Source organism: Rana temporaria, chromosome 7, assembly GCF_905171775.1.
Source record: "Rana temporaria chromosome 7, aRanTem1.1, whole genome shotgun sequence".
In the NCBI taxonomy this organism is placed as follows: Eukaryota; Metazoa; Chordata; class Amphibia; order Anura; family Ranidae; genus Rana; species Rana temporaria.
The window spans coordinates 188,489,356-188,516,618 of NC_053495.1; the positions used below are offsets into that span (position 1 = coordinate 188,489,356).

A 27,263-nucleotide genomic window follows, 5' to 3' on the forward strand; every position below is an offset into this window, starting at 1 on the left:
TAAAGGCCAGTATAAAGGAATAGGAGTGGTTAAAAAAAAATCACTTGTGGGTTTAACTAATCATTTATTTTTTTATTTTTTGCATAATTCTCCTATAAGGGGGCGTGGCAGGGGGTGTGTTCTATGCTTACATACTTTTGCTAATAGGCATCCCTCGTTCCCATCTCAAAAAGCTGGGAGGTAGGATTTATCTTCTAATCCAGACACTTAGAATATTTTTTTGTCTGTGGGCTCACGCACACTGGCGCGCTGGGTTCAGACTTGTAATCCGCAGCATTTTGCTGCCTAAGCCAAAGAAAAATTTGCATTCATGGTCTAATTTTGACCACATTTTACTCAGTACAGTATGGAAATGTTTCTGGTAACGTTTACAATGTAAATGGACTGCATGCACCATCACCACTGCCAGGACTGAAGAGTGAAAATGTTTATTTGCAGGTGCAGAATGACTTTGGCCTTCAATCCTTCAGAATAACTGAAGACCAGGGTCATTCTTCGCATGTGCCGCTGCCTATATATTGTTGCTGTGTACACCTCGCCCTCAATGAGTCTTCCATGCGGTGGCACAGAATGACCTTGGTCTTCAGTTATTTATGACTGAAGGCCAAGGTCATTCTGAAGCACCACCTTGTGAATGGCTCATTCAGGGCAAGATGTAAATACTGATATTGTGTAAGTGCTTACAATGCATAGGTAGAATGAAGTACACCGCTCAACTCATACAGACATAAGTATGTGCATAGACAAATATTTACACAGAGTCTTGCGTGCTACCAACAATTTTCTGCCCCAAACAGTATATGGCCGTGTGCGTGGGACCCAACAACGCTTAGGCCTCGTACAGACAACCCAACATGTCCGATGAAAACGGTCCGCGGACCATTTTCATCGGACATGTCCGCTGGGATCATTTGGTCTGATGGCTGTACACACCATCAGACCAAATTCCACGCGGACAGAATACGCGGTGGCGACGTGACGGCGACGATGACGCGGCGACGTGCGCGAACCCGGAAGTTCAATGCTTCCACGCATGCGTCGAATCACTTTGACGCGATGCGCGGGTTCTCGGGCCAGCGGACATGTCCGATGAGTCGTACTGACCATCGGACATGTCCGGCGGACAGGCTTGCAGCGGACATGTTTCTTAGCATGCTAAGAAACAGTTGTCCGCTGGAAACCTGTCCGGTCGGCCGGAAAATTGTCCGGTCGGCCCTACACACGACCGAACATGTCTGCTGAACCGACGGACCAGTTTCAGCGGACATGTTCGGTCGTGTGTACGAGGCCTGACAGGGACCAGTTGCCCCAAACAATTCGATTTTATTTATGATTGGAGCCTTGTAGGCTGAGTGAACCCCTGGCTTCTTATATTACTGGACTCGATCACTGCGATCTCCTGCCTCGGTTTCCAATTTTGCGGCTGCCCTTTGTGTGTTTCAGCTCCTTCTTGATTTATACATTTTACAGGAAAGCTGGCCATACACAAGCAGACACTGTATCTCATACAGTGGGTATAGAAAAGAATCACCCACCCCTTTAACCACTTGCCGCCCGCCTTATGCAAAAAGACGTCGGCAAAGTGGTTTCAATATTCTGAGTGGACGTCATATGACGTCCTCAGGATATTGAGCCCGGGGGCGCACATCGCGGCGATCTTTGTTGCAGGGTGTCAGTCTGACACCCCGCAACACCGATCTAGGTAAAGAGTCTCCGTCAGAGATCAGGCTGATCACGGCTGATCACGATGTAAACAGGAAAAGCCGGTAATCGTCTTTTCCTCACTCGCGTCTGTCAGAGCCGATCGGCTGCTCCTCTGACAGGGGGGGTTTGTGCTGATAGATTATCAGCACAGCCCCCCCGAGGATGCCCACACTGGACCACCAGGGATGCCACTAGACCACCAAGGATGCAAAACACAGGTATGCCACCCTAGACCACCAGGGATGACAATGACAGAAATAATGGATAACAATCAGTGCCCACAATGGATGCCAATCCAATCAGTGACCACAATGGGCATCACTGAATGGCAAGAATTATTTGTCACTAATTGGCATCCATTAGTAAAACACATATGTTAGTGCCACCTATCAGTGCCCATCTATGCCCATCCGTGCCACCTATCAGTGCCCATCCATGCCGCCTATCAGTGCCCATCCATGCCGCCTATCGGTGCCCATCTGTGCCGCCTATCCATGCCCATCCGCAGACTATAGACTAATAAAGGCATGATGTGGTAGCATGAACCATAATAATGGCGCATACGTGAACGTGCGCGCTGTCCCGTGACGCCTCACATTTTGGGAGGGGGGAGGGAGATGACACCTGTACACACTTGCCCTAATGGCCTCTCCAGGCATATATAAATGACTGCCTGCTTGTGGATCATACTTGACTCCACGCTGGCAAAGACGGACTATACTGAACACATCTTCTCTGGGCTCCTGAGCTTTTACTTATTCGTAGTCAAGCTCCAATCATATCCAACTTTCCACCCATACAATACATTATAGGCTGTATGAGGTAAACCATAATATTACGTTTACTATTGACAATCATTCTTGAATCATCCTCATTTCACACCTTTCACCAGCCTCAGCACACTGCTGATCTCCTTTCACATCCATACATATAGCCAGATTCAGAGAGAGTTACGCCGCCGTATCAGTAGATACGCCGTCGTAACTCTGAATCTGCTCCGTCGTAAATTTAAGTGTATTCTCAAATTGAGATACACTTAAATCTAGCTAAGATACGACCGCGGGCGCCGTCGTATCTTAGCTGTCTATTTAGGCCAGCCGCTAGGGGCGTGTATGCTGATTTACGCCTAGAATGAGTAAATCAGCGTGTTACGCCTATTCATGAACGTACGCCTGGCCGTCGCAGTAAAGATACGCCATATACGTAAGGCGTTTTCAGGCCTAAAGATATTCCACCAAAAAGATGGCGCAGCCAATGTTAAGTATGGACGTCAGACCCGCGTAGAATTTTTAAATTTTTACGTTGTTTGCGTAAGTCATCCGTGAATGGTGCTGGGCGTAATTTACGTTCACGTCGAAACCAATAAGTCTTTGCGGCGTAATTTGAAGCATGCGCACTGAGATATGTCCATGGACGGCGCATGCGCCGTTCGTTAAAAACGTCAATCACTTCGGGTCACGATTCATTAGCATAAAACACGCCCACCTCTTCACAATTTGAATTAGGCGCGCTTAGGCCGGCACATTTACGCTACGCCGCCGTAACTTAGGACGCAAGTGCTTTGTGAATACAGCACTTGCCTCTCTAACTTACGGCGGCGTAGCGTATATGAGATACGCTACGCCTGCCTAACGTTAAGCCCATCTACGTGAATCCAGCTAATAATTCCCACCATTCCCTCACATGATTCATTACGTGTCTATATGCATTTCATTCATTCACTGTAACACACCCATATCATCAACACTTCTCACTAACCTCCAGCCCCTTACGGGCATCTTTATTTATTTATTACCTTGCAGTTGTGCGATTTCTATCACTTCACTCACGCCCACACCACAATTCCCTATCCGCAGTTAATTTATTCCTCACTCTTTCACTCATGATTCAAGTATCATTATTACCTAATTTACATTGATATATCATACTATTGTAATCCTAGGACACCTGATGCCTACACATTTATAGACAAGATCGCAGCTAGTCCATATATTTAATATATATCATTTCCATTTATCTTTCTTGCAATACAGCCAAGAGCGAATTTACCCTACTTCTTTATTTAATATATGGTCGTTAATTTGGGAACTTGTTGAAGGTGTCGCTTCTCCTGTCCTCTCCTGCCCTCTGGCAGGCGTCGCCCGTGTGGCTTCTTGTAAGCCCACAGGGTTGGGCTCCTTCCCCCTGTGTGGGGGGGGGGGGCATGGCGGGTGACCGCACGATCCTCCAGACTGCTCCACGGTTTCCTGACATGCCTGGCCATGCAACTGTCCACTCCTCTTTTTAAGCGGTAACTATATCGCCATGCCATATTTGCACTGTGATGTATGATCATGTTTTGAATACTTGACATCATTTTATATGTCTCTTAGAGTCAACGATCCCCCTGAAGATGACCACCCTATGGTCGAAACGCGTCGGGGATTAATACCTACCTACATATGCTATGCAATCTTGTTTTACATTTTGCATGTATGGTACTCTTGTTCTACATTTTGCATGTATGGTACTCTTGTTCTACATTTTGCATGTATGGCAATATTGAATTATGCAGTATTTTATCTGGCCAGACAGTTTTACATGTTTTATTTATTGTATTTAATTGTGACATTTGACAACTCTCAAATAAATATGTTTTATACTATTATTTAACAAACAATTCTTCGATCACATTTATATTGCTGTCCAAAGCCCCACCGGGGAAAATTTCCTTTTATCATATATACCGGGATTTGCAGCGCCAATATCTCTCCTATGTGTGTTTCTCTTTTTTAAATATTGCAAAGTCTAGCTGTGCAAAGTTAGTAGAGACATATCCCAACAGACTAAAGGCTGTAATTAAAGTGGGGCTGTGGAAATGAAAGATAAATTCCTTGATTAATCGTACATTTTTTTGATCAATCAAAATTCTTTTGATCGGTACTAGTGGTGCAACGGATTGAAAATGATTTGTGATCCGAACGGGTCACCATATGCGGATCGGCACACCACGTGATCCGCGGAGCGCCGCTGCTGCCTTGGCCATAAGAAAGCCTGCGGCTTCTGCCTAGCTCCCGAAACGGCGGCCATCTTGGTCCACCCGACAGCGGCCTAGGTGAGCCTAGAGTGGCGCACGGACGTCATCACCCAGCCTCAACTGCTCGTGTTTGGCCGGCTTCTCTAGTAACACTAAACAAGCACTAATCTTCCTATACAGTGGGGGAGATGTGGACCAAACTACAGTGGGGGGAGATGTCTGTGGATATTACAGTGGGGGGGAGATGTCTGTGGATATTACAGTGAAGGAGATGTCTGTGGATATTACAGTGGGGGGGAGATGTCTGTGGATATTACAGTGGGGGAGATGTCTGTGGATATTACAGTGGGCAGATGTCTGTGGATATTACAGTGGGGAGATGTCTGTGGATATTACAGTGGGGGAGATGTCTGTGGATATTACCGTGGGGAGATGTCTGTGAATATTACAGTGGGCAGATGTCTGTGGATATTACAGTGGGGGAGATGTCTGTGGATATTACAGTGGGCAGATGTCTGTGGATATTACAGTGGGGGAGATGTCTGTGGATATTACAGTGGGGGAGATGTCTGTGGATATTACCGTGGGGGAGATGTCTGTGGATATTACAGTGGGGGAGATGTCTGTGGATATTACAGTGGGGGAGATGTCTGTGGATATTACAGTGGGGGAGATGTCTGTGGATATTACAGTGGGGGGAGAGGTCTGTGGATATTACAGTGGGGAGATGTCTGTGGATATTACAGAGGGGAGATGTCTGTGGATATTACAGAGGGGAGATGTCTGTGGATATTACAGTGGGGGAGATGTCTGTGGATATTACAGTGGGGGAGATGTCTGTGGATATTACAGTGGGGGAGATGTCTGTGGATATTACAGTGGGGGGAGATGTCTGTGGATATTACAGTGGGTACTATATATGGTGGTGATCAGAAAAATGTATGTGTGTTATAATTAATCGAAATTAGTCGATTAATCGATAAAAAAAAACGATTAATTGAACACGAAAATTTTAATCAGTAACAGCCCTAAATTCAAGCAAAAAGTGGTCCAACAAAATACTGACATAAGGGGGGGGGTCCTTTTTCCAACTCAGTGATTGTGTTTAAAATAGTGTTTTACTTTTTTCTGACATGTTGGTGTTATATCTTTCACTTGGATGTTACACTAGTAAATACAGCTGGATAAAAAAAAAACTGTGTCTGTCTTAATTTTAGGCTGCAAAGCAACAAAAATTTGATGTTTTATTCTTTTCTATACCCACTATATATAACAGCAGGCCATGAGACATCAACACATTTGTGTCACACTAGTGGAATGGTCACCGACAACAAAATGGCCCATTCTACAAGCTCCGCCGCCTCTGTATGTCCTCTTCCTGCTGCAAATTGACAGTTAATAGTGGGAGTCGGAGGGCGGTTATCTGGCTGTATTACAAAGTGTTTTTTCTATTCCATGAAACAAGGTTAAAGAACAATTCCAGGGAACAAGTGGATTCAATCATTGAGCTACTAATGCTATGCAGGGTACACTGTGACTGGCCTAATATTAGAAAAGCCACTTAATTTACCTTAAAGAGCAATTCAAGACAACAAGGGAAATCAGTCAGTGAGCTAGTAGTAATACTATGGAGTAAACATTTGAACATTGCAATTGTGCTATAGTAATAATAATAATAATAATAATAATAATAATAATAATAATAAAAACACTTAACTAAACTGCATCTGAGCAGCACAAACTGAAAAAAATGTTTAATTTGTAATATTCAAAGCATACTCAGCATACTCCCCTATCCATCCATGTCTACATGTTGAGAAACTGCTTTGAAAAACACAACCCCCCCCCCCCCCCCCCCCCCACTTAGCTTTTCTAGCTGTGGCCATTTTGTGTAAGGGCAGATGATTAATGTAGCATTTACTTCCTGGAATCCATCTGCCCTTCACTCATGCAAGCAAGAGGGTGTGCTTAGCTGAGAAATCCCTTATTCCCCTCCTTTCAGAAAGAAAAAATACCCATGAAGACTCCTGGGAGGTATGACATCATTTTGACCTAGGCCAGAATCCAGAAAGCAACTAAAGAAATTGTAATATTTATTTTTTAAAACAAATAACAATATTATATCATCCTATCTATATACTAATGCTAGCACCATAAGGAGTACAAATAGTTAAAGAGGATACCCAGGCTCCCCTCAAAAAATTTAAAGTCAGCAGCTACAAACACTGTAGATACTGGGCCAGATTCTCAGAAGAGATACGACGGTTTATCTCAAGATACAATGTCGTATCTCTGTGTTTGGCCCCGAGTATCTATGCGTCTGATTCCTAGAATCATTTACGCATAGATACGGCGTAGATCCGACAGGTGTAAGTCACTTACACCGTCTGATCTTAGATGTAATTCTACGCTGGCTGCTAGGTGGCGTTTACGTGCATTTCTCATTTGACTATGCAAATGAGCCTGATACACCGATTCCCAAACGATTTTGCGCCGCCTCGTCGTCGTTTACGTAGTTTCCGTAAGCGTAATGTTACCCCTGAGCCGAGACAAGCCGAACACACAGAAAATACGGCTCCTCTCGGCTCGGCCGAGGCGCCAAATCCAAAAACAAACACCGCTGCAACCCCCGGGCAAGGTACGGATGGACTCGCAGATGGACACTCTGGACGGAGACGGACACCTGGATGGAGGCCGCAGACGGACACCTCCAAAGCCGCAGGCGGACACCCACAAGGCTGGACGGACCACACGCAAGGAAGCCGCAGACAGACACCCACAAGGCTGGACGGACCCCGCGCAAGGCCGCAGATGGACCCCGCGCAAGGCCGCAGACGGACGCCGGACAAGGCCGCCGATGGACGCAGGGCAAAAATTTAAAGGGGTTGTAAAGACAAAAATATTTTCCTCTTAAATTAAAGTCTGACAGTAGCTGATAAAGTAAAAAGTAATGTTTTGCATTATAACTAGTTGGGTACCTGTTGAAATCGAGCTGTTTTGTTCACCTCCGTCACTCCTGAATTGTTATTCTCACTGACTTCCTGGTTTGCGGTGCGCATTCATTCTTGCTACATCACGGCCTAATGGGAACTACAGTTCCTATTAGGCTTAGCCTCCATGCCTGTGAGGGATAAGAGAGCATCTTCACGCAGGGCTGTAGTCATAGGGAGGGGGTGAGCACATTCTGCTTTCCACCATGCAAAACGGCTCAGATGCTGGTGGAAAGCAAGAAGAGGAGAGACAGGAAATGGCATTTTCAAAGCTGGATTACTGTATTTTGGAGGTCAAAAGGAAAAACGAGGTAAGTGATATTTAAATGCTCTAGCTTCCAGCAATCAATTGATCTAATAAAAAATGAACCTTTAGTGTTCCTTTAAGTTTTCATTTTTTTCTTAAACTACCTTTCTAAGGTTGGGGTGCGCGTTATACGCCGGCGCGCGGTATACCCCGATAAATACGGTATATATACATATATATATATATATATATATATATATTTTTTAATGTATTCTCTTTGTTCTAAACATTACACATGATAAAGGAAATATTAAAAATTATTCATCCCTTTTAAGTACAGTAATATATAACTAAAGCATATAAATATTTTCAGATTCTTGTCAAGTATTCCTCAACATCTTCCCAAATCCCCTTTGAATACATGTCAAAACCATCGAGGGAACACTTCAGAGAGAGCAATTAAATGGAACATTTCTGCTCTCCTAGAAAAAAAAAACCGTCACTTTCAAGTCTTTTTCTGCCAACTTTAAGAATATCCTGCAATTAAAATATTTCCTTTTCCTGCCGCAATCAGCATGTAAAACAGACTTGTCTCGGCTTTATTTTTTTATATATAATCCATTTGCAAAAGACTCTTGACACATTTGCTAATGAACAGGCTGCGGCGACACACGGGGACGCTAATTTTTATTTGTTGTTGAAGCCGTACAGGCAAGTCAGAAAGATGTTCTACTTAAAAGTGAGAAAACTCTTTTCACAGTTTGTTAGGCTGACATGAATATATATTCTCATTATCCAGAGCATCTGAATTTTGCTTCTTTCGTTGGATATTAATGTACGCTGCTTCTAGAAAAAAAGTTCAGAGGGGGTGCAAAAGTAACCTGACTACATATGGCAGCCACAGATCAAAAAGTATATGGGAAGAAAATTCAGACTCTGAAGTGACAGGCTGAAGTTATATTCTAGTAGGACTCAGCGATGACTTAAAATCATGCCGACCAACTTTCTAAAATGAGAAAGAGAATTAACTTTCAGCACAAAGTATGTAAGCAGAGGACACACCGCTGCCATGCCCCTAGGAACCCATGAGGAATAATGAGCAAAGAATCACCAGTTAATCCCACAAGTCATTTTTTCCATTACTACTTTTCCTCTATTCTGGCTTTTCAAAAATACTTTGGGTGGTTATCCACTTACCCTCCAGAATATTTACCCCCCTTCATGACCATGCCATTTTTTGCGATACAGCACTGTGTTACTTTGTGTAGCAAGGTCCATGGGCGTCCGCTGAAATTTTTTCAGGGGGGGGCGCTTTGGCAGCGGCTATACACAGTCGCATTTAACCCTTTCTTCAAACGCTAGCGGGGGTTAAAAGCGCCCTGCTAGTGGCCAAATAGCGCATCTAAAACTATGGTAAAGCGTCGATTTTAAGCGGTGCTTTACCGATAACGCGGCCAGCTGGCAGTGTGAAATAGCTCTTGAGATAATTCAGCTTCACTCCATGCCCATATAAATATAGCCTAGAGAATGTACAGACCCCCCTTCAGCACACATGGACCCTCCTTCAGCACAGATGGACCTCCCCATTCAGCACAGATGGACCTCCCCATTCAGCACAGACCCCTCCATTTAGCACAGATGGATCCCCCTTCAGCACAGACCCCTCCATTCAGCACAAATGGACCCCCCTTCAGCACAGACCCTCCCATTCCGCACAGAGCCCTCCATTCAGCCAGACCCCCCTTCAGCACAGATGGACCTCCCCATTCAGCACAGACCCCTCCATTTAGCACAAATGGACCCCCCTTTCAGCACAGACCCTCCCATTCCGCACAGAGCCCTCCATTCAGCACAGACCCCCTTCAGCACAGACCCCATTCAGCACAGACCCCCTTCAGCACAGGTGGACCCCCATTCAGCACAAACCCACCCTTCAGCACAGACGGACCCCCCTCCCCCATCCCATTCAGTACCTCAGATCAGCACAGCACAGCAGGTTCCCTCCCCCTGTGTACACAAACACTGGAGGGGGAGGCGGCTTCACTCTGCTCTCTGTGCCTGTGTGACATCCGGCCCGGGACTGCTCAGACAGCCCGCGGCCACGAGAGAAGGGGATGGATGGTCACTCCGCACCAGACCACCCCCCGCCCCCCCTTGCAACGCCACGGCCAGCAGCTCGTCTCTCTCTGTTCTAACCTGTCTGTCACCGCTGCGCTGTCACTGCTTCAGTTGCAGAGGGGTGTTTTCACTCTTCATTGCCCCCCCTTGCCCTATGGAGCGGACGCCCATAGCAAAGTCCCCAGCCTCCTTTGGTCTAATGAGAACCTCCAGGGCCAGAGATGGCTGACATCCTTTTGTATATGGTGGGTTGTGAGGCATGGTGGGTGTAATGCAAGTTAGATTTATTGGGTGCCAGACACTTCTTGAATGCAAGAGATTTTATTTACTGTGGGAGAGAGGGTTAGGGCCAGGACACTCTTTGATAGTTGCAAGATTAATTGACAGATTCCGAGACTACAACAGGAGGACAGCCATCCAGCAAGACGCCACATCTGCATGTGTAAGAACGCTGTCTCCTAGGGCAACAGTTTTTGACAGTTCCTAACATAAAGTGTAACAGTTTCTTCACTTCCACTACAATCACTTCTTGTAGTTCTTAAAGTGGTTGTAAACCCTTCCCCCGAAGTTACACCTACAGGTAAGCCTAGATCATGGCTTAATTGTACGTGTTTGCAATATCTCCTAAACCTATCACGGCTTAGGAGATATTTGCCAAAAGGTATACACCGTTGTCTACGGCGCATGCGCGTTCTAGACAACGGCGCAGGCGCAGTGATAATCCCATTCATAAAAACGGCAATGCCATATTTGACGGCTCCCACGCGCATGTGCGGAGTGACGTCTTCGGAGGGGGAGACGAGGGCGGCTTTGATTTAAGGTAAGTAATGCATAATGAGCTAGTAGGCTAGTCATACTAGCTCATTATGGCTTTGTCATGCAGGTGTTTTTTTTTTTTTTCGGGTTTACAATCACTTTAAGCCCACTGAGCTGCCAGTCTCTCTCACTAGACTAGATGATTCACTGCCACTGAATCCCTTGAGCTCCCCCAATCTTCACTGTAGTATCTTCCTCACACGTCACTTCCCGCCTCTCTGCTGTGTCCCTAGCTCGGCACTCAAGATACTTCTCAAGCTTCACTCCACTGGCCTGCTTAGTCCCTGGCTTGACACACAAGACTGCTCTGCAAGCGTCACCTCCATTGGCTGGGTCACTGGATTGATACCCACTGAAGTTTCCCGATTCCTCACCGTCGGTGAGGTTGGTGAGAATACTGCTCCGGTACTCGCTTCAGCTACTCACTGTGGTCCCTGGTAATAAAGGCAGATAGTCCCTTAGTGGCGACAGCTTCCCCTTTACCTCCGACCACAACAGGTTCCCCGGACGGCAGAACGGGCACTTCTGGTTGGACTACAAGCCACACAGAACACCGATCACCTGACTCCGCCCAAATATATAGGTTCTCCCAGCAGGCCAAGGGATCCAAGCATGCCTATTGGACACCACATATACCCATAATCTGACCTTGCATTGCCCTTCTCATATCTATGCCACCAAGTACCCGACCACTTAGCGGCAGAAGAGAGAAATGCAACAGGGTTGCAATATTATTATTTTTTTTAAAAACACCTTTAGTTCACTAGTATATAACATCCCCATATGGTGTACCTGCGGCATTTACCGTATTTATCGGTGTATACGGCGCACTTTTTTCCCCTGAAAATAGGGGGAAAATCACGGGTGCGCGCTATACGCCGATAGCATACCTTGGAGGGGAAGGAGGGGGACGAGCGCCCGCCGGAAATCACAGAGCCGTCATCTCCTCTCGGCTCTCACTCGGCTGTCACATCACACACTCACAGTCCTGCCTCCGCCACCAGCATTGGACCAGTGTTCTGTCTGTCACAGGAGATGGTCCAATGCCGATGGCGGAGGCGGGACTGTGCGTGTGTGACGTGACAGCCGAGTGAGAGCCTAGTGGAGATAACGGCTCAGTGATTTCCGGCGGTGATTTCTGGCGGGCGCTCGTTCCCCTCCGAGGTATGCCATAGGTACGCGCTACAGTCTTGGCCCGCGCTGCCCGCGTTTAAGGGTTTTCTCACCCTCCCCTTCACCACACACTGCTGAACATTTGGGTATAGAAGCCCCAAGCCGGGCTACAGTCCTGGTCAGCGCTGTCTGCGTCTGAGAGTTCCAGCTCCCTCCCTTTTCACCATCGAGTGCTGACAGCTAGAAGCCCTAAGGTACTGTGTATCTTGAACATAGGAGCTGCTCTCTGAGTTGCTTGCTGTACATTGCTGCTTATCTTATTTTTTAATTTTAACTGCATTTACTATTTGGACTAAAAAATATATATTTTTCCAGAAAATTCCCTCTTAAAAATGGGGTGCGCGTTATACACCGTATCAAGATACGTCGTTTACGTAAGGCGTCGGACTGGCGTAAAGTTACCCCTCATAAAGCAGGGGTAAGTCATGTTAGGTATGGACGTCGGAAACGTACGAACAGCGTCGTATTTTACGTCGTTTGCGTAAGTCGTCCGTGAATGGGGTCCGTGAATGAGGTCGACTAAGCATTGAGCAGGCGTAATTTAATTGGAAAATTTGATGTGATACTGAGCATGCACGCGCATGCGCCGTTCGACCGCCTATTCATTTGCATGGGGTCACGGCTGATTTAAATACAACACGCCCACTGCCTGGAGCATTTGAATTCCGCGGTCATACGCCGGCCCATATACACTACGCCGCCGTAACTTCAGGCGCAAGATCTTTCTGAATACACTACTCGCCTGACTAGGTTACGGCGGCGTAGCGCATATGAGATGCGCTACGCCCGCAGAAAGATACCCTTTTTTTTTCTGAATCCGGGCCGGTATTTTTAAAAATAACCATTTTAAAGATATAAAAATAATTTCAAATATCCAAATACATAGAAAATCCATCACTATCAAAATATGCCTTATCCCCCCCCCCCCCCCAAAAAAAACAACAGTTAGCCCCCATTCACATCTAGGCGTTTTGTCGCCTGTAGTGCAACGCCGCTGCCGCCAGAGGGATGAAAAGACATTGCCATCTATGGAGATGGTTCACATCTCCACGCCGAACGGGAACCATCTCCATAGAGGGGCACATCTAGGCGGACAATCGCAGCGTTTTGTCGCCGCAAATCGCGGTACAAAACGCCGCTATTTGTCGCCGCAATTCGCGGGACAAAACGCCGCGATTGTCCGCCTAGATGTGAATGGAGCCCTAATGACAAAGTAATTGCTGACCAGCAGTCACTGAGCAGTAATTGTCCGGGTTCCTAGGGACACGGAACCGCTGGAGTGGTTTATGAACAAGGCTGAGTTTATATCCCAGCTGCTCCAGCCTACGACCAGAGTATTAAAACCCCTCATAACAAGCTCTTCTCACATAAACTCGTTAAAGTATTTTACCAGCACCAACGCCCACTTTTTTTATTCCCTTCTTCATTGACGGAGGCTTTGTTTGTAGGCAGCCAATGTGGAGGTCTACGGCCCCAGCAATGGATATACAGGACAGGCCTGTAAACCGTAAGCACCAATAAAAATCAAGTTTACTGAGTGACTTCTGTTCTGCTCCCAATAAAAGTGTCCGCTGGGAAAAATCATTATCAATCACCGCCTTATTGGAGAGGGAGATCGGATACAGAGATAACCCAAAGCTATCAGCCGGAGTGAAGGTGAACTTGGACAGAAGTAATCAGCGTAGAGGAAAAAGGATGTGTGAGCAATGGGAGAGACGTGCCTGTAATATGGAGCAATGGATCATTATGATGGATGCCACGGGGCCTATATAGGACAGCGGCCTAGCTGAGCGGTAAAGCCTCTGATAGAATGTTAAGCGCGGTATGGTTTGGAGGAGAAAGGACGCAAACCTGTAGCAAATTCCCTTCACTGTTCATCAGGCCGGCTACAAAAGACCAATAAAGTCAGACAGTTAATGCCCTGGACTTGGCACCTCTGTCACTGCCGCTCTATGAGATAAAGAGCTCATTTCCAGCTTTTATTGGACTTAATGTCGGCAATGGTTTCAATCCAGTATTACTTCGCTGGAAGGAGGCAGAGAAATCGATAAATAGTCAGCTTCCTTTTACTTTATGTACCTGTAGCGGGGAACACAAAGGAAGGGCCCATTTAGGACTGCCAGCGTTTGTCAAGTCCAAATGTAGACACCTCCAGGAGCAGGGAGAGGCGGTGTAAGGCAAAAGGCATTCTGCAGGGTTTTTTTTCCACACGGTTCTTTGATACTTCTCTTCTGTTTTGTGTGGTCTTCCTTGACCCTCGGGTTGCTTGCACTATTTGGTCTTGCCACATTGCCAATGCCTAATGGTCTTATTCTGCAGCAGCTCGGTGTTTGGAGGGACACAATGCCAGTGGTGATAAGCTCATTCGAATCCTAGTCCGAACCTACTGTACCTAGGGTTGCCACCTCATCCCTTTAAACCCAAACACATATGAATTACACAGGTTCTGAGGCTAATTGAATGCAGGTAAGGCACTAAGTGAGTTTAATTGCCACCTTAACCGCTTAACGACCGCCACATGTATATGTACGTCCACAGAATGGCACGTACAGGCAGATGGGCGTACATGTACGTCCCTGCCTTTCCACGGGTCGAGGGGGGAAAAAAGGGACCCCCCCCCCGGTACATGCGGCGGTAGGAAATCGTCGGGGAGCGATCCGGGATAAGGGCGCGACTAATCGTTTCTAGTCGCCCCCTCGCGAACGCTCCCCGGAGGTTCACTGTGGCGGCTGCATTGATCGTGTCATCCCTTTTGTAGGGAGACACAATCGATGACGTCAGACCTACAGCCACACCCCGCTACAGTTGTAAACACACACTAGATGAAACATAACTTCTTCAGCCCCCCTGTGGTTAACTCCCAAACTGCAACTGTCATTTTCAAAATAAACAATGCAATTTAAATGCATTTTTTGCTGTGAAAATGACAATGGTCCCAAAAATGTGTCAAAATTGTCCGAAGTGTCCGCCATAATGTCGCAGTCACGAAAAAAATCGCTGATCGCCGCCATTAGTAGTAAAAAAAATTTTTTTTCATAAAAATGCAATAACAAAAATATGTAGAAGAATACGTATCGGCCTAAACTGAGGAATTTTTTTTTATTATATATATTTTTGGGTGGTATTTATTTTAGAAAAAAGTAAAAAATATTGAATTTTTTTCAAAACTGTCGCTCTATTTTTGTTTATAGCGCAAAAAATAAAAACCACAGAGGTGATCAAATAGCACCAAAAGAAAGCTCTATTTGTGGGAAAAAAAGGACGTAATTTTGTTTGGGAGCCACGTCGCACGACCGTGCAATTGTCTGTTAAAGCGACGCAGTGCCGAATCGCAAAACCTGGCCTAGGCCTTTAGCTGCATTTTGGTCCGGGCTTAAGTGGTTAATTAGCCACAGAACCTGTGTAATTTATATGTGATTGGGTTTAAAGGGATGAGGTGGCAACCCTAGTTGCCACCTCATCCTTTAAACCTGAACACATATGAATTACACATGTTCTGAGGCTAATTAAATGCAGACAAGTCACCAAGCGAGTTTAGCTACCACCTTAATCAGCCACAGAACCTGTATGATTAAAATGTGTTTGGGTTTAAAGGGATGAGTTGGCAACCCTAACTTAGGGTGACCACACATCCTTAGTTTCCGGGGACAGTCCCCGGATTGAGGACACTGTCCCCGGACAAAGTCTGTCCCTAGTTTTGTCCCCGGATTGGATTTGAACAGGGGCTGGGGCAATTTTAAAGACAGTCAGTGCAGAATAAAAAAAAAAATTAATTACACACCACCACTCTGCCGCTCCTACTAGCTTGGGGGGGGGGGTGTATTGTTTTCATTATCTGTTTCCCTTTCTGATGATAATGTGCTGGTCGAATCAGAGGGAATATTTCTTCCGTTTCGGGTGCATACCCGTTCCGCTCCCACTCGCATGTTCTTCTGCCTTGGCTCAAGTCCCGGCCAGCCGTCTGCCTATCTCCTTGCCTTCCCTGGGGGATCTTCCTCTGCACCCCACCCAGTAGTAGCCGGGGCCCGAAGAGTAAGACTTGACAGGCTGTGAGGTGGGCGGTGGCGGCGATGAGCAGAGAGTGGCTGATTGTCGCCATTACTAGTAAAAAAAAAATGCCCCCGGATTTCATTTTAAAAATCTGGTCACCTTACCTTAACTGTACCTGAGCTAGCCTACCAGGAAGTTGTCGTCTGTAGTGGGCCAATCATCAGCTGTACAAAGGCAAGGGGTGTTTATATGTGTATCTGTGGGGTGGGGAATGCCTTGGACAAAAAGTTCCCTATGTAATGCATTTTTTGGTAACAGGTTATCTTCAATGGGACATCAGGGGTCTAGTCTCACCTGCCCTCCAGTGAACCTAATGGAGTGCAGATCTTACTCCATTAGCTTCTTCCTAGACCATACTGGCTTTGGAAAATGACATTGGGACCCGGGGTGACATTTTACAGGCCCATTCAGCTCCACTCGCATTTTCTTCTGTCTTGGCTTAAGTCCCGGCCAGCCGCCTGCCTATCTCCTTGCCTTCCCCGGTGAAGTGAACTTCCTTCGCTCTCCACCCAGTAGTAGCCGGGGGCCCGGAGAGTGAGACTTGACAGGCTGTGAGGCGGGCGGCAACGGGCAGAGAGTCGCTGATTGCCGCCATTACTAGTAAAAAAAAAAGTTCCCAGATATCATTTGAAAAATCTGGTCACCTTAGCATAGGGCCTTAGGTTTTATGGAGCCCCCATACCTCTTGTACCTTCCACCTCATCTCCTAACAGGACATATCGACACAGAAGAAGTCTCTCTTCCCTCCAGTTCTCCTTCATGCATGCGACACCTTCAAGAGAAAAAATGTCCCCTGGAAGTTGACGGATTGCTTTGCGCACCACAGACGCTTTCCTCCATACTTCATAAATCAAAGTCCTATATTGGACAGATGTTTCTAAAATCACATTGCTTATTTACAGAACGCCGGTGCTTATTACTTAAAAAGCTCCCAGATGAACTCAAATGAACTGTCTCCTCAACCATTTGTCAAACCTTCAGCTCTGCAAGTCTTGGTTCACAGCACAATAAATCTCCAAAAACCTATAAACGGTTGATGCTGTAAATGTTAATTTATGATGTTGAATAAAGTTTTCACTTCAATGAATAACTGCATCAATTTATTTCAGGAGGACCTTTCCACAGACTGATCAAGATGGACGCCTGGAGCCACGCGACAACTTTTATGGGCTCGCTTTGAATTGTAACAAGGCCGAGAAAATGGCCGGGGCAATAAATATTCAGGCCTGGACATCAACAAATGTACAGTTGAATTAGTTTTTCGGATTCAGATGGAAAGTGCAACAAATAATGGACTGGCATCTAATCACACGCCCGCTTATTGATTGCTCTGCGGAGCACTCTCTGTACAGGACAGTGCCCACAGTGTGCCTGGCTCCGCTCCTAACTTACGTATTTTTTGTCTGCAGCGAAGTGGGTTAGCAGATTGGATGTGAAATGAAATCAATTTCTATTGACTTTTTATTGTTTCCCTCTGAGTGGGTCGTCATTTGTTTAATTGAATAATGAGGCAAACAGACAGAAGCTGCCAATTCGATGCCTATAAAGCTGGTGCCCTTATTTATTTATTAAATTCCAATTAAGTTCAATTTTTATTTATAGGTTAAGGACAAGTTCACTTTTAATTAAATCAGTATTTCGCCTATTCCCACACTCCTGATTATATTCTCCATGCCCATGCGCCATGCATGTATATAGTAAATATCTCCTGAACGGTGCAAGTTTAGGAGATATTTACAGTACCTACGGGTAAGCCTTACTATATTGCTTCAAGGTTCTACGTGTTGTGCGTTTAGAGACGGTACTCTACATACCTTGGTTGTAATGAGTGGTTATTTGAGTTACTGTTGCCTTTCTATCATCTGGAACCAGTCTGCCCATTCTCCTCTGACATCAACAAGGTATTTTCCTCCACACAACTGCCACTCACCGGATATTTTTTCTCCAAACCCGAGAGATGGTTGAATGTGAAAATCCCAGTAGATCAGCAGTTTTTGAAATACTCAGACCAGTCCATCTGTGACCAACAACCATGTCACGTTCAAAGTCACTTAAATCTGAGTTCCACCTAAAAATTGAACTTCTGTCCCCCCCCCCTCCAGTGTCGCATTTGGAACCTTTCAGGGTGGGGGGGGGAGCAGATACCTGTGAAATACAGGTATCTGCTCTCACTTCAGGGCACAGATAGCCGCGGATATCTACGATATGTCCGGCCCCTCCTTCACCCCACCTTCTGCTGTCTTTTGGGAGACACACAGGTCCCAGAAGACAGCAGGGACCAGTGAGGATGCGCAGCGCCACTCGCGCATGCGCAGTTGGAAACCAGGCTGTGAAGCTGCAATCCTTCACTTCCTGATTACCTTACTGAAGATGGTGGCGCTTCCTCCCGGGAGCCGAGGGTCAGATCGGCTTCGGGTGAGGACATTGCGGGCGCCCTGGACAGGTAAGTGTCCATATTTTAAAAGTCAGCATCTGCAGTATTCATATTTTTTCGGGCGGAATGCCGATTTGAGCCCAGGTTCACACTGGGCTGCGGGAATGAAGCCGTGCGAGTTAAGCTGAACTCACACGATTTCACTCCTGCTTGTTAGTCCCGATTTCTGCCGCGATTACAGAGAAATTGCAAAAAGTAGTACAGAAACTACTTTTTGAAAATCGGTGCAGCGCCGCAGATGCGGCGTCGCACCGATTAGGACGCTGCCATTGCCGGCAAATTCCGCCGTTTTGACATGTCAAATCGCATGTCAAATCGTACCAGTGTGAACGAGGGCTGAATCCCCTTTCTTCCCTATTCCAATGTTCGGTTTGAACTTTGTAAAGTCATCTTCACCACGTCCAGGCCCGGACTGGGACAAAAAGTAGGCCCGGGCATTTAAGACTGAGCAGCCCGGGGGGGGGGCGGCGGCGGTTAATGATGGGATGTGGGGTTCCAGCACCTTGTACCTCTGGACCCCTTTACATTACACAGCACCCTGCACCTCTGGACCCCTTTACATTACACAGCACCCTGCACCTCTGGACCCCTTTACATTACACAGCACCCTGCACCTCTGGGCTCTTTTACATTACACAGCACTCTGCACCTCTGGACCACTTTAAATTACACAGCACCCTGCACCTATGGACCCCTTTACATTAAACAGCACCCTGCACCTCTGGACCCCCTTACATTACATAGCACCCTGCACCTCTGGACCCCTTTACATTACACAGCACCCTACACCTCTGGACCCCTTTACATTACACAGCACCTTGCACCTCTGGACCCTTTTACATTACCAGCACCCTGTACCTCTGGACCCCTTTACATTACATAGCACCGCACCTCTGGACCCCTTTACATTACACAGCCCCCACAGTTTTTTACACAGACACCCCACTAACAGTTCTGGACCCCCTGCATGTTACACTGGGGTGAGACGTGACATGCGGCCCGCGGGCCACCGCGGCCCACTGGGCATATGCCCGGTATGCCCTAGGGCCAGTCCGGGCCTGGTCCACGTCTAAATGCATTGTGTTGCTGCCATGTGAATGGCTGATTAGCAATTTTTGTTACCAAGCAATTGAACAGGTGTATGTACCCAATAAAGTGGCTGGTGAGTGTATATACACACACACACACACATATATATTTATTTATATATTTGAAAATTGATACACCAAAATTGTCTGACAAGACAAGAACATAATAAAACATATAAAACACACACTACACAAATAACAAGGCTCAGTTTCACCTCTGATAAATCATAAGAACTTACCGTTAACCTCATTAGCAAAAAGGAATGAACACAATCCACCTGCATCTCTCTCTCTCCCACCTAAGCACATGTGTCAGCGATGCTAACGAGGCCTGTGTGATGTGAATGTGGATGGAGCAGTAACTATGTTATTCCACACCATGCCAGAGGGGATTATTAAGCAGGCTGCTATCTCAACACCGAGACTTTCTTGAAACAAAGCCGGGTTGTCATGGCGACCTGTACTGCGGAATTCGAAATGAAGGGGAAAAAAATATGAATTTATCAGTTTGTAGTTGTAAAGTCCTTTAATTAGTCCTAGATACTCATTATACACTAAATAATGATTGCGAGCAATATGTCGTCTCATACGCACACTCCCAGCACTAATCGTATGTGTCTTGGCAATCAGACGTATGTAATTAATACTTATCAGCGCCGCTCCGAAATGTTTTGTCTTTTCACACGTCAGCGGTTTTATGCTAATCACAGATCAGATGATGAAGGAGAGTTATGTGTTAGCGGTAATTCCTCCGTTTACCTATCATACCCCCAGAGATAACATCAAAGACAGAAGAGCAATAAGCCTGCCATGATATAGCAAATACTCTATATTTATATATATATCATGGGTGTCCGCAGAAGTTTTTTCAGGGGGGGGCATAATTTTAGAGTCACCCATGCGCCACCCGTTATCGAGAATGTCATTATCACATTATCATGGTCAGAAACTGCAGACGTAGTACAGTCCCTAGGATAAGTAATGGGTAATGTCCGACAGGCCCTTTTACCAGACCCAGCAAAACTACTGCAGTGATTCCTCTGGTTGGACGATCGTTCACTCTGGGTTCCCTGGGGGCGACTCTGGTCAGTAGTGTAGCATGTTTGTACCCTGTCAGTGGCTCAGTCTTTCTCTCTCTGGTGGCGCTGGGCAGCGTGTCTCTCTCTTTGGTGGCACTGGGCAGCATGGCTTTCTCTGATGGCGCTGTGGCGTGTGTAGGCCCGAGCGGACAGGATTCCAGCAAACATTTGCCCGCCGGGCCTTTTTCCAGCGGGCAAATATTTCTGGACTTGTTTTAAAACAGCCCGATGAAATCCTGCCCGCTCGGACATGTTCGGTCGTCTGTACAGACCTACTGTGCATGTCCGAGCGCCCGCCATCCCTCGCATGCGTCGAATGACTTTGACGCATGCGTGGAAGCATTGAACTGGCAGGGCCGCCCACGTCGCGGCGTCATCGTTGCGGCGACGGCGGGACACGCCACGCGTATTGTTTACGCGCGGATTTCTGTATGATGGTGAGTACAGCCACCATACAGAAATCCCCGGGCATACATGTACAGTGAAAACGGTCCGGCGGACCGGTTTCATCGTACATGTATGCTCGTCTGTACGCGGCCTAAGAAGCGGGGGGGGGTGCTGACATTGAGCGGGGGCGGGGGGCTGCTGTCATCCGTGACATGACAGGGGGGAGCTCCGTGACATGACAGGGGGGTGAAAGTGTCCTCTCCTCTCAGCCACAGTGCCGCCCCTGCACCCACTGCCGCCCCGAGGCCTGGCCTTGTTGGCCTTGTCTGGAATCCGGCCCTGGCAGAGTGGCTCTTTCTCTGGTGGCGCTGGGCAGCGTGGCTCTCTCTCTGGTGGCACTGGGCAGCATTGCTCTCTTTGGTGGCGCTGGGCAGCGTGTCTCTCTCTGGTGGTGCTGGGCAGCGTGGGTCTCTCTCTGGCTTCCGCCCAGCACACTCCTTTGTCCTGTAGCACTCACTCCCTCAGTTTTTTTCAAGGCTGCAGTCTCTGAATCTCTCTCTTGATCGAGCTTTGGCCTCCTCCCTGTGGAAAGTGGGGCCGTCAATCTTCGGGACTACATGTCCCATGATGCTCTCCTCTCCCAGTCTCCTTTGATTGGCCCTCAGTTATGGCCAATAGGGAAGGAACGGAGCGGGCATGAAGCTGAGTGGGGAACCTAGTGAGAGACGCCGTCTCTTCTCCCTGACAGGAGAAGGGGGGGAGGAGAGCGGGGGAAACCTCTGACAGCCTGCAGCTCACCTTTCTCCTGTCACAGCGCCGCTGGACTGAGTTCTCTGCTGGACTGAGCAGGGAAAGGAGCCCACAGTCACACTACACTGATGGGGGTGCTTGGCAGCACCTTGATGGTGTAACCCCACTGGTGGGCGTCACCCGGGTGTGGGCTGCCTGCACCCCCATGGCGACACCACTGTGCTGAATTTAACAGTGCCAATCTGATCCCTAATTCCTAAGTCTGCCCCTACCTGTAGACGCCCATGAGATAGATTATCTCTACTTCACTGGGCTTTGTGTTCCCTGTTTCCACTTTCAGGGGCACCAAGCCCTCAGCCGCAACTTCAGGACCAGGTACGTGACAGTATGGAATAAAGATGATTGTATACGCATTGTACACCTGGGTGCCGAAAAATTTGATTTGTGGATGTTGAATTGACAGCTTGTCTGACTGTGGTCTTGGCACAGAAGGTGTTTGCTATCTTCTACATGGAATATAGGGGTTGCAGCACTATATCTTCATGGTATGGACTTCACCCCACTGTATACCCTGACTCCACCCCAACTATACACCCCTTCCTCCACACCTACGTGGGGGCCCTGGCACTACAGGCCTTACATATGGGGGGGTGGGGTGGGGTGTAAGGATGGGATTACTTCAGCTCAGTGCAGATAAGTTCACTTTGTCTTAACCACATGCCGACCAGCGCACGACAATATACAACGGCACAATGGCTCGGCTGGGCCAACCCCTTTAAGGCATTGTGGGCGTGCACGGCACATTCTCCGTGACTGTGCCCGGGGGACCCATGGACTCGATGTCCGTCGGTGTCCCGCGATCGTGTCATGGAGAACCAGAACAGGGAGATACCTATGTAAACAAGGCACTTCCATGTTCTGCCTAGTGACAGGACACTGATCTACTGCTCCCTGCGATCGGGAGCAGTGATCACTGTCGTGTCACTGATAGCCCATCCCCCCACAGTTAGAATCACCCCCCTGGACACACTTAACCCCTTCAGCGCCCCCTAGTGTTTAACCCCTTTCCTGCCAGTGTCATTTACACAGTAATCAGAGCATTTTTGTGGCACTGATCGCTGTATAAATGACAATGGTCCCAAAATAGCATCAAAAGTGTCTAATGTGTCTGCCACAATGTCGCCGTCACAGTCGCAGATCACCGCCATTATCAATAAATAAATTATTTAAAAAATGCCATAAATCTATCCTCTATTTTGTAGTCGCTATAACTTTTGCGCAAACCAATCAATATACGCTTATCGCGTTTTTTTTTTTTTTTTACCAAACATATAAATAAAATAAAATACATATCGGCCTAAACTGAGGAAAAAAAATTGGTGGGGAATATTTATTATAGCAAAATGTAAAAAATATTGGCCCAAATATTGGCCCAGATTCAGGTAGATTTTTCCCCTTTTTTACGGAGGCACAGGGCAGCGTTTTTGCCCTGCGCCCCCGCAAATTTACTGCGCTGCGCGCGATTCACGGAGCAGTAGCTCTGTAAATTGCGTGTGCGCTCTTTAAAATTGCCCTGCGTAAGGGCGCTTAATTTAAATGATCCCGTAGGGGGCGGGAATCATTTAAATTAGGCGCGCTCCCGCGCCGAGCGTAGAGCGCATGCTCCGTCGGGAAGCTTTCCCGACGTGCATTGCGGCAAATGACGTCGCAAGGACGTCATTTGCTTCCAAGTGAACGTGAATGGCGTCCAGCGGCATTCACGAATCACTTACGCAAACGACGTGAAATTCAAATTTCACGACGCGGGAACGGCGGGTATACTTTAGCATTGGCTGCCCCTACTATTAGAAGGGGCAGCCTTACGCTAAAGACGCCGTACGGAAACTCCGTAACTTGCGTACGCAGGGCCCGCGCAACATTGTGAATCGGTGTTAGTATGCAATTTGCATACTATACACTGAGCACAATGGGAGCGCCCCCTAGCGGTCATCGCAAGAATGCAGCCTAAAATCTGCGTGGCATAAGAGCCTTATGCCACGCAGATTTTAGGCTGCAGTCGGCGTTACGATGTTCCTGAATCAGGAGCATTCGTAACGCCGGAGCAAGTCAGCAATTGCGCTGCGTAACTATGGTTACGCAGGCGCAATTGCTCTCTGAATCTGGGCCATTGTTTTTTTTTTTTTCTATGGCGCTCTTTTTTTATTTATAGCGCAAAAAATAAAAGCTGCAGAGGTAATCAAATACCACCAAAATAAAGCTCCATTTGTGGGAAAAAAAGGACGTCAATTTTGTTTGGGTGCCACGTCGCACGATAGTCAGTTAAAGCGACGCAGTGCCGTATCGCAAAAAGTGCTGTGGTCAGGAAGGCGGTAAATTCTTCCAGGGCTGAAGTGGTTAAAGCACTCTTTTCCTTTAAGTGCAATTTTTAACTTCTCCTGTAAATAAAACTTGGCTGGTGGGATGGGAGTCTAGCTAATAAGCAGACTTTGCATTTTGATGCATGCTCAGCTTGTTTTACTGGGCAAAGAAAATGTTTATAGGCAGATCTTCCTGAAAGGGTTACATTTTTAGCCGCATATAGCTTGCCTGAGATGCAGTGAACTGCTTACACTCCCAGTGTAAATTTCATTCACTGATCAATAGTTACGCGTTTCACCTTTCATCTGCCATGATTTAATAAATGTGACTCCCACCAGGGCTGCTATTTGCTTAGAGATTACCCATCTAATTTCATAATCACTCCAAGATGGAGTTCGGCAACCATATATTGGCAGAACATGGAGCGTACGTGAAAACTTTCTTAACACTGTCACAGCTCAGACTCCTAAGGCCAGACTTTCTCAACCTTTTTAATACGGAGGGACCCGTGAAACAACATTCAGCTCTGCTAAGAATTTATACATCTAGAGCTCCTCGCACATTACCATGAAAAGTAAGTTGACAATAAGGAATGTGGTGGGGTTTGTATATCTGACACCCAGGACTGTTCTGTACAACAAAATATTTTTTAGTAAGAATAATAAAATGAAACAAATATTAATGGCCAGAAAATAAATACTGGGAGTAAAAATTTTAGGATTCTCTCACAGAGGAGAAATGCCTACTATGTACTTTGGTGTTAGTGAAGAAGTGCCCTCTTATATTGGCGGTCAGTAGAAAATGACCTCCTTACATTGCTGGTTAGTGGGAGAAGGACCCCCTACTAATGGTTATCAGAAGAAGAAAGTCCCCCCTTCGATTGGTGATTGGTGGGAAAAGGCCCCTCTTCCATTGGTGGTCAGAGAGAGAAGGTCAACCTTCCATTGGTGGTCAGAAGGAGAAGCATCCCCCCTTCCACTGCTGGTCAGAGGAAGAAGGGTAACCTTCTATTGGTGGTCAGTGGGAGAAAGACCCCCTTCCATTGGTGGTCAGTGGGAGAAGGTCAACCTTCGATTGGTGGTCAGAAGGAGAAGCATCCCCCCTTCCACTGCTGGTCAGAGGAAGAAGGGTAACCTTCTATTGGTGGTCAGTGGGAGAAAGACCCCCTTCCATTGGTGGTCAGTGGGAGAAGGTCAACCTTCCATTGGTGGTCAGAAGGAGAAGCATCTCCCCTTCCACTGCTGGTCAGAGTAAGACGGGTAACCTTCTATTGGTGGTCAGTGGGAGAAAGACCCCCTTCCATTGGTGGTCAGTGGGAGAAGGTCAACCTTCCATTGGTGGTCAGAAGGAGAAGCAACCCCCCTATCACTGCTGGTCAGAGGAAGAAGGGTAACCTTCAATTGGTGGTCAGTGGGAGAAAGACCCCCTTTCATTGGTGGTCAGAGAGAGAAGGTCAACCTTCCATTGGTGGTCAGAAGAAGAAGCATCCCCCCAAAACGAATTGCACTCCTGTGACCCATAGGAGAAGCCCAGCCTGGACTTCTCCTTTAAGGAAACCTTAATTCTATCATATGCAAATGACCACTAAAGGGAGCACTTATAGATCTATACAGTTGAACCTCTGTAACTGTACGAGTAACAAGGTTAACGAGCATTTCGAAAGACAAGCAACTTTATTTATTTTTTTATTCTGACTCAGTTTGCGAGTGTTGTCTCGCAAAACTAGCAGAATTCAAACTAATGGCGTGTGCAGTCCGCATTTGGCCTCAGGGGCACCGGAGCCGAGCAGAGCCGAATGGAGCCGATCGAAGCACTTCGGAAATACCCTGTTCCTGGGTGTTTCCAAGTCTTTCCGAGGTCAGCCGAGCTGTTCCCGAACCTTTTCAAGTGTTTCTGAGGCTCTCCGATGCCCCCCCACCTCTGGCCACATGAGGTATTGCATGCCATTGAAGTCAATGTGGAACAAATTATTTTCGTTTCCATTGACTTCTATGGGGAAACTTGCTTTGATATGTGAGTGCTTTGGATTACAAGAGATTATGCTCGTAATCCAAGGTTCCACTGTATATGTGAAACATAATAATGAAAATATGTAAAAGCATTCACTATAAATCTAAGTCACATCTAAAAATGAGCAAGGCCCTGTACACACGGCCGGGAATCCCGTCAGGAAAAAAACTTTGATTTTCCTGACGGGATTTCTGGCAAGCTTTTCTTGCAAAGCCGTGCATACAGACGGCCATTCAAAAGAACCGCCGTTCTTTTGAATGGAAAGAATGCAGTGACATCATCGACTACGACGAGCCGGCGCTCGTCACATTCGATGCCGTCGCCGCCATCTTGCTACACCCCACACTATGCCTTGTATGCTACCGTGAATGCTTCAAAGGCTTATCGAGCATGCATGGGTTTACCATGGACAGGTAAGCATATAGACGACCGGTTTTCTCGGAAGGAAACGCTGCCGGGAAACCCGACGAGGAAATAGAGAGCAGGGTTCCCTATTTTCCCGTCGGGATTCCCGACTGTTTTCCTGACGGGAAAACTGCTAGGGAGCATACACACGGCCATGATTCCTGGCCAAATTCTCTCTTGGCAGTTTTTCTGCCGGGAAAACCGGTCGTGTGTACGCAGCTTAATGCCGCGTACACACGACCGTTTTTCGCAATGTTTTTTTTTTAATGGCGTGTGTGGGCTCCAGAGAATTTTTTGCGACGTTAAAAAGGACCATTAAAAATGTAGATCATGCTCCAAATTTTGGCATCGTTTTTAACGTTGTCATTTTTAACGTCGTGTGTGGGCTTTAACGACGTGAAAAAAACGCGCATGCTCAGAAGCAAGTTATGAGACGGGAGCGCTCGTTCTGGTAAAACTAGCGTTCGTAATAGCAGATAGCACATTTGTCACGCTGTAACAGACAGAAAAGCATGAAGACTGAAATGAGCGAATCGTCTCTCACCAAACTTTTACTAACACGAAATCAGCAAAAGCAGCCCCAAGGGTGGCGCCATCCGAATGGAACTTCCCCTTTATAGTGCCGTCGTACATGTTGT

At 47.0% G+C, this 27,263-nt stretch overlaps 1 protein-coding gene across 2 annotated transcripts in view; it reads right to left on the reverse strand.

Annotated features, from left to right (window-relative positions):
- ST6GALNAC5 (ST6 N-acetylgalactosaminide alpha-2,6-sialyltransferase 5) overlaps window positions 1–27,263 on the reverse strand; it is a 200,774-nt gene that overhangs the window by 38,125 nt on the left and 135,386 nt on the right. Inside the window, exon 1 of one of the 2 annotated variants that reach the window (XM_040360670.1) lies at window positions 19,876–19,942. The exons of the other annotated variant lie outside the window; for it this stretch is intronic. Within the exon in view, the coding sequence (XP_040216604.1) occupies window positions 19,876–19,920 (45 nt within the window). The 5' untranslated portion in view covers window positions 19,921–19,942. Of the gene's footprint in view, window positions 1–19,875; window positions 19,943–27,263 lie in introns of those variants that run through there. 2 annotated transcript variants of the gene reach the window in all.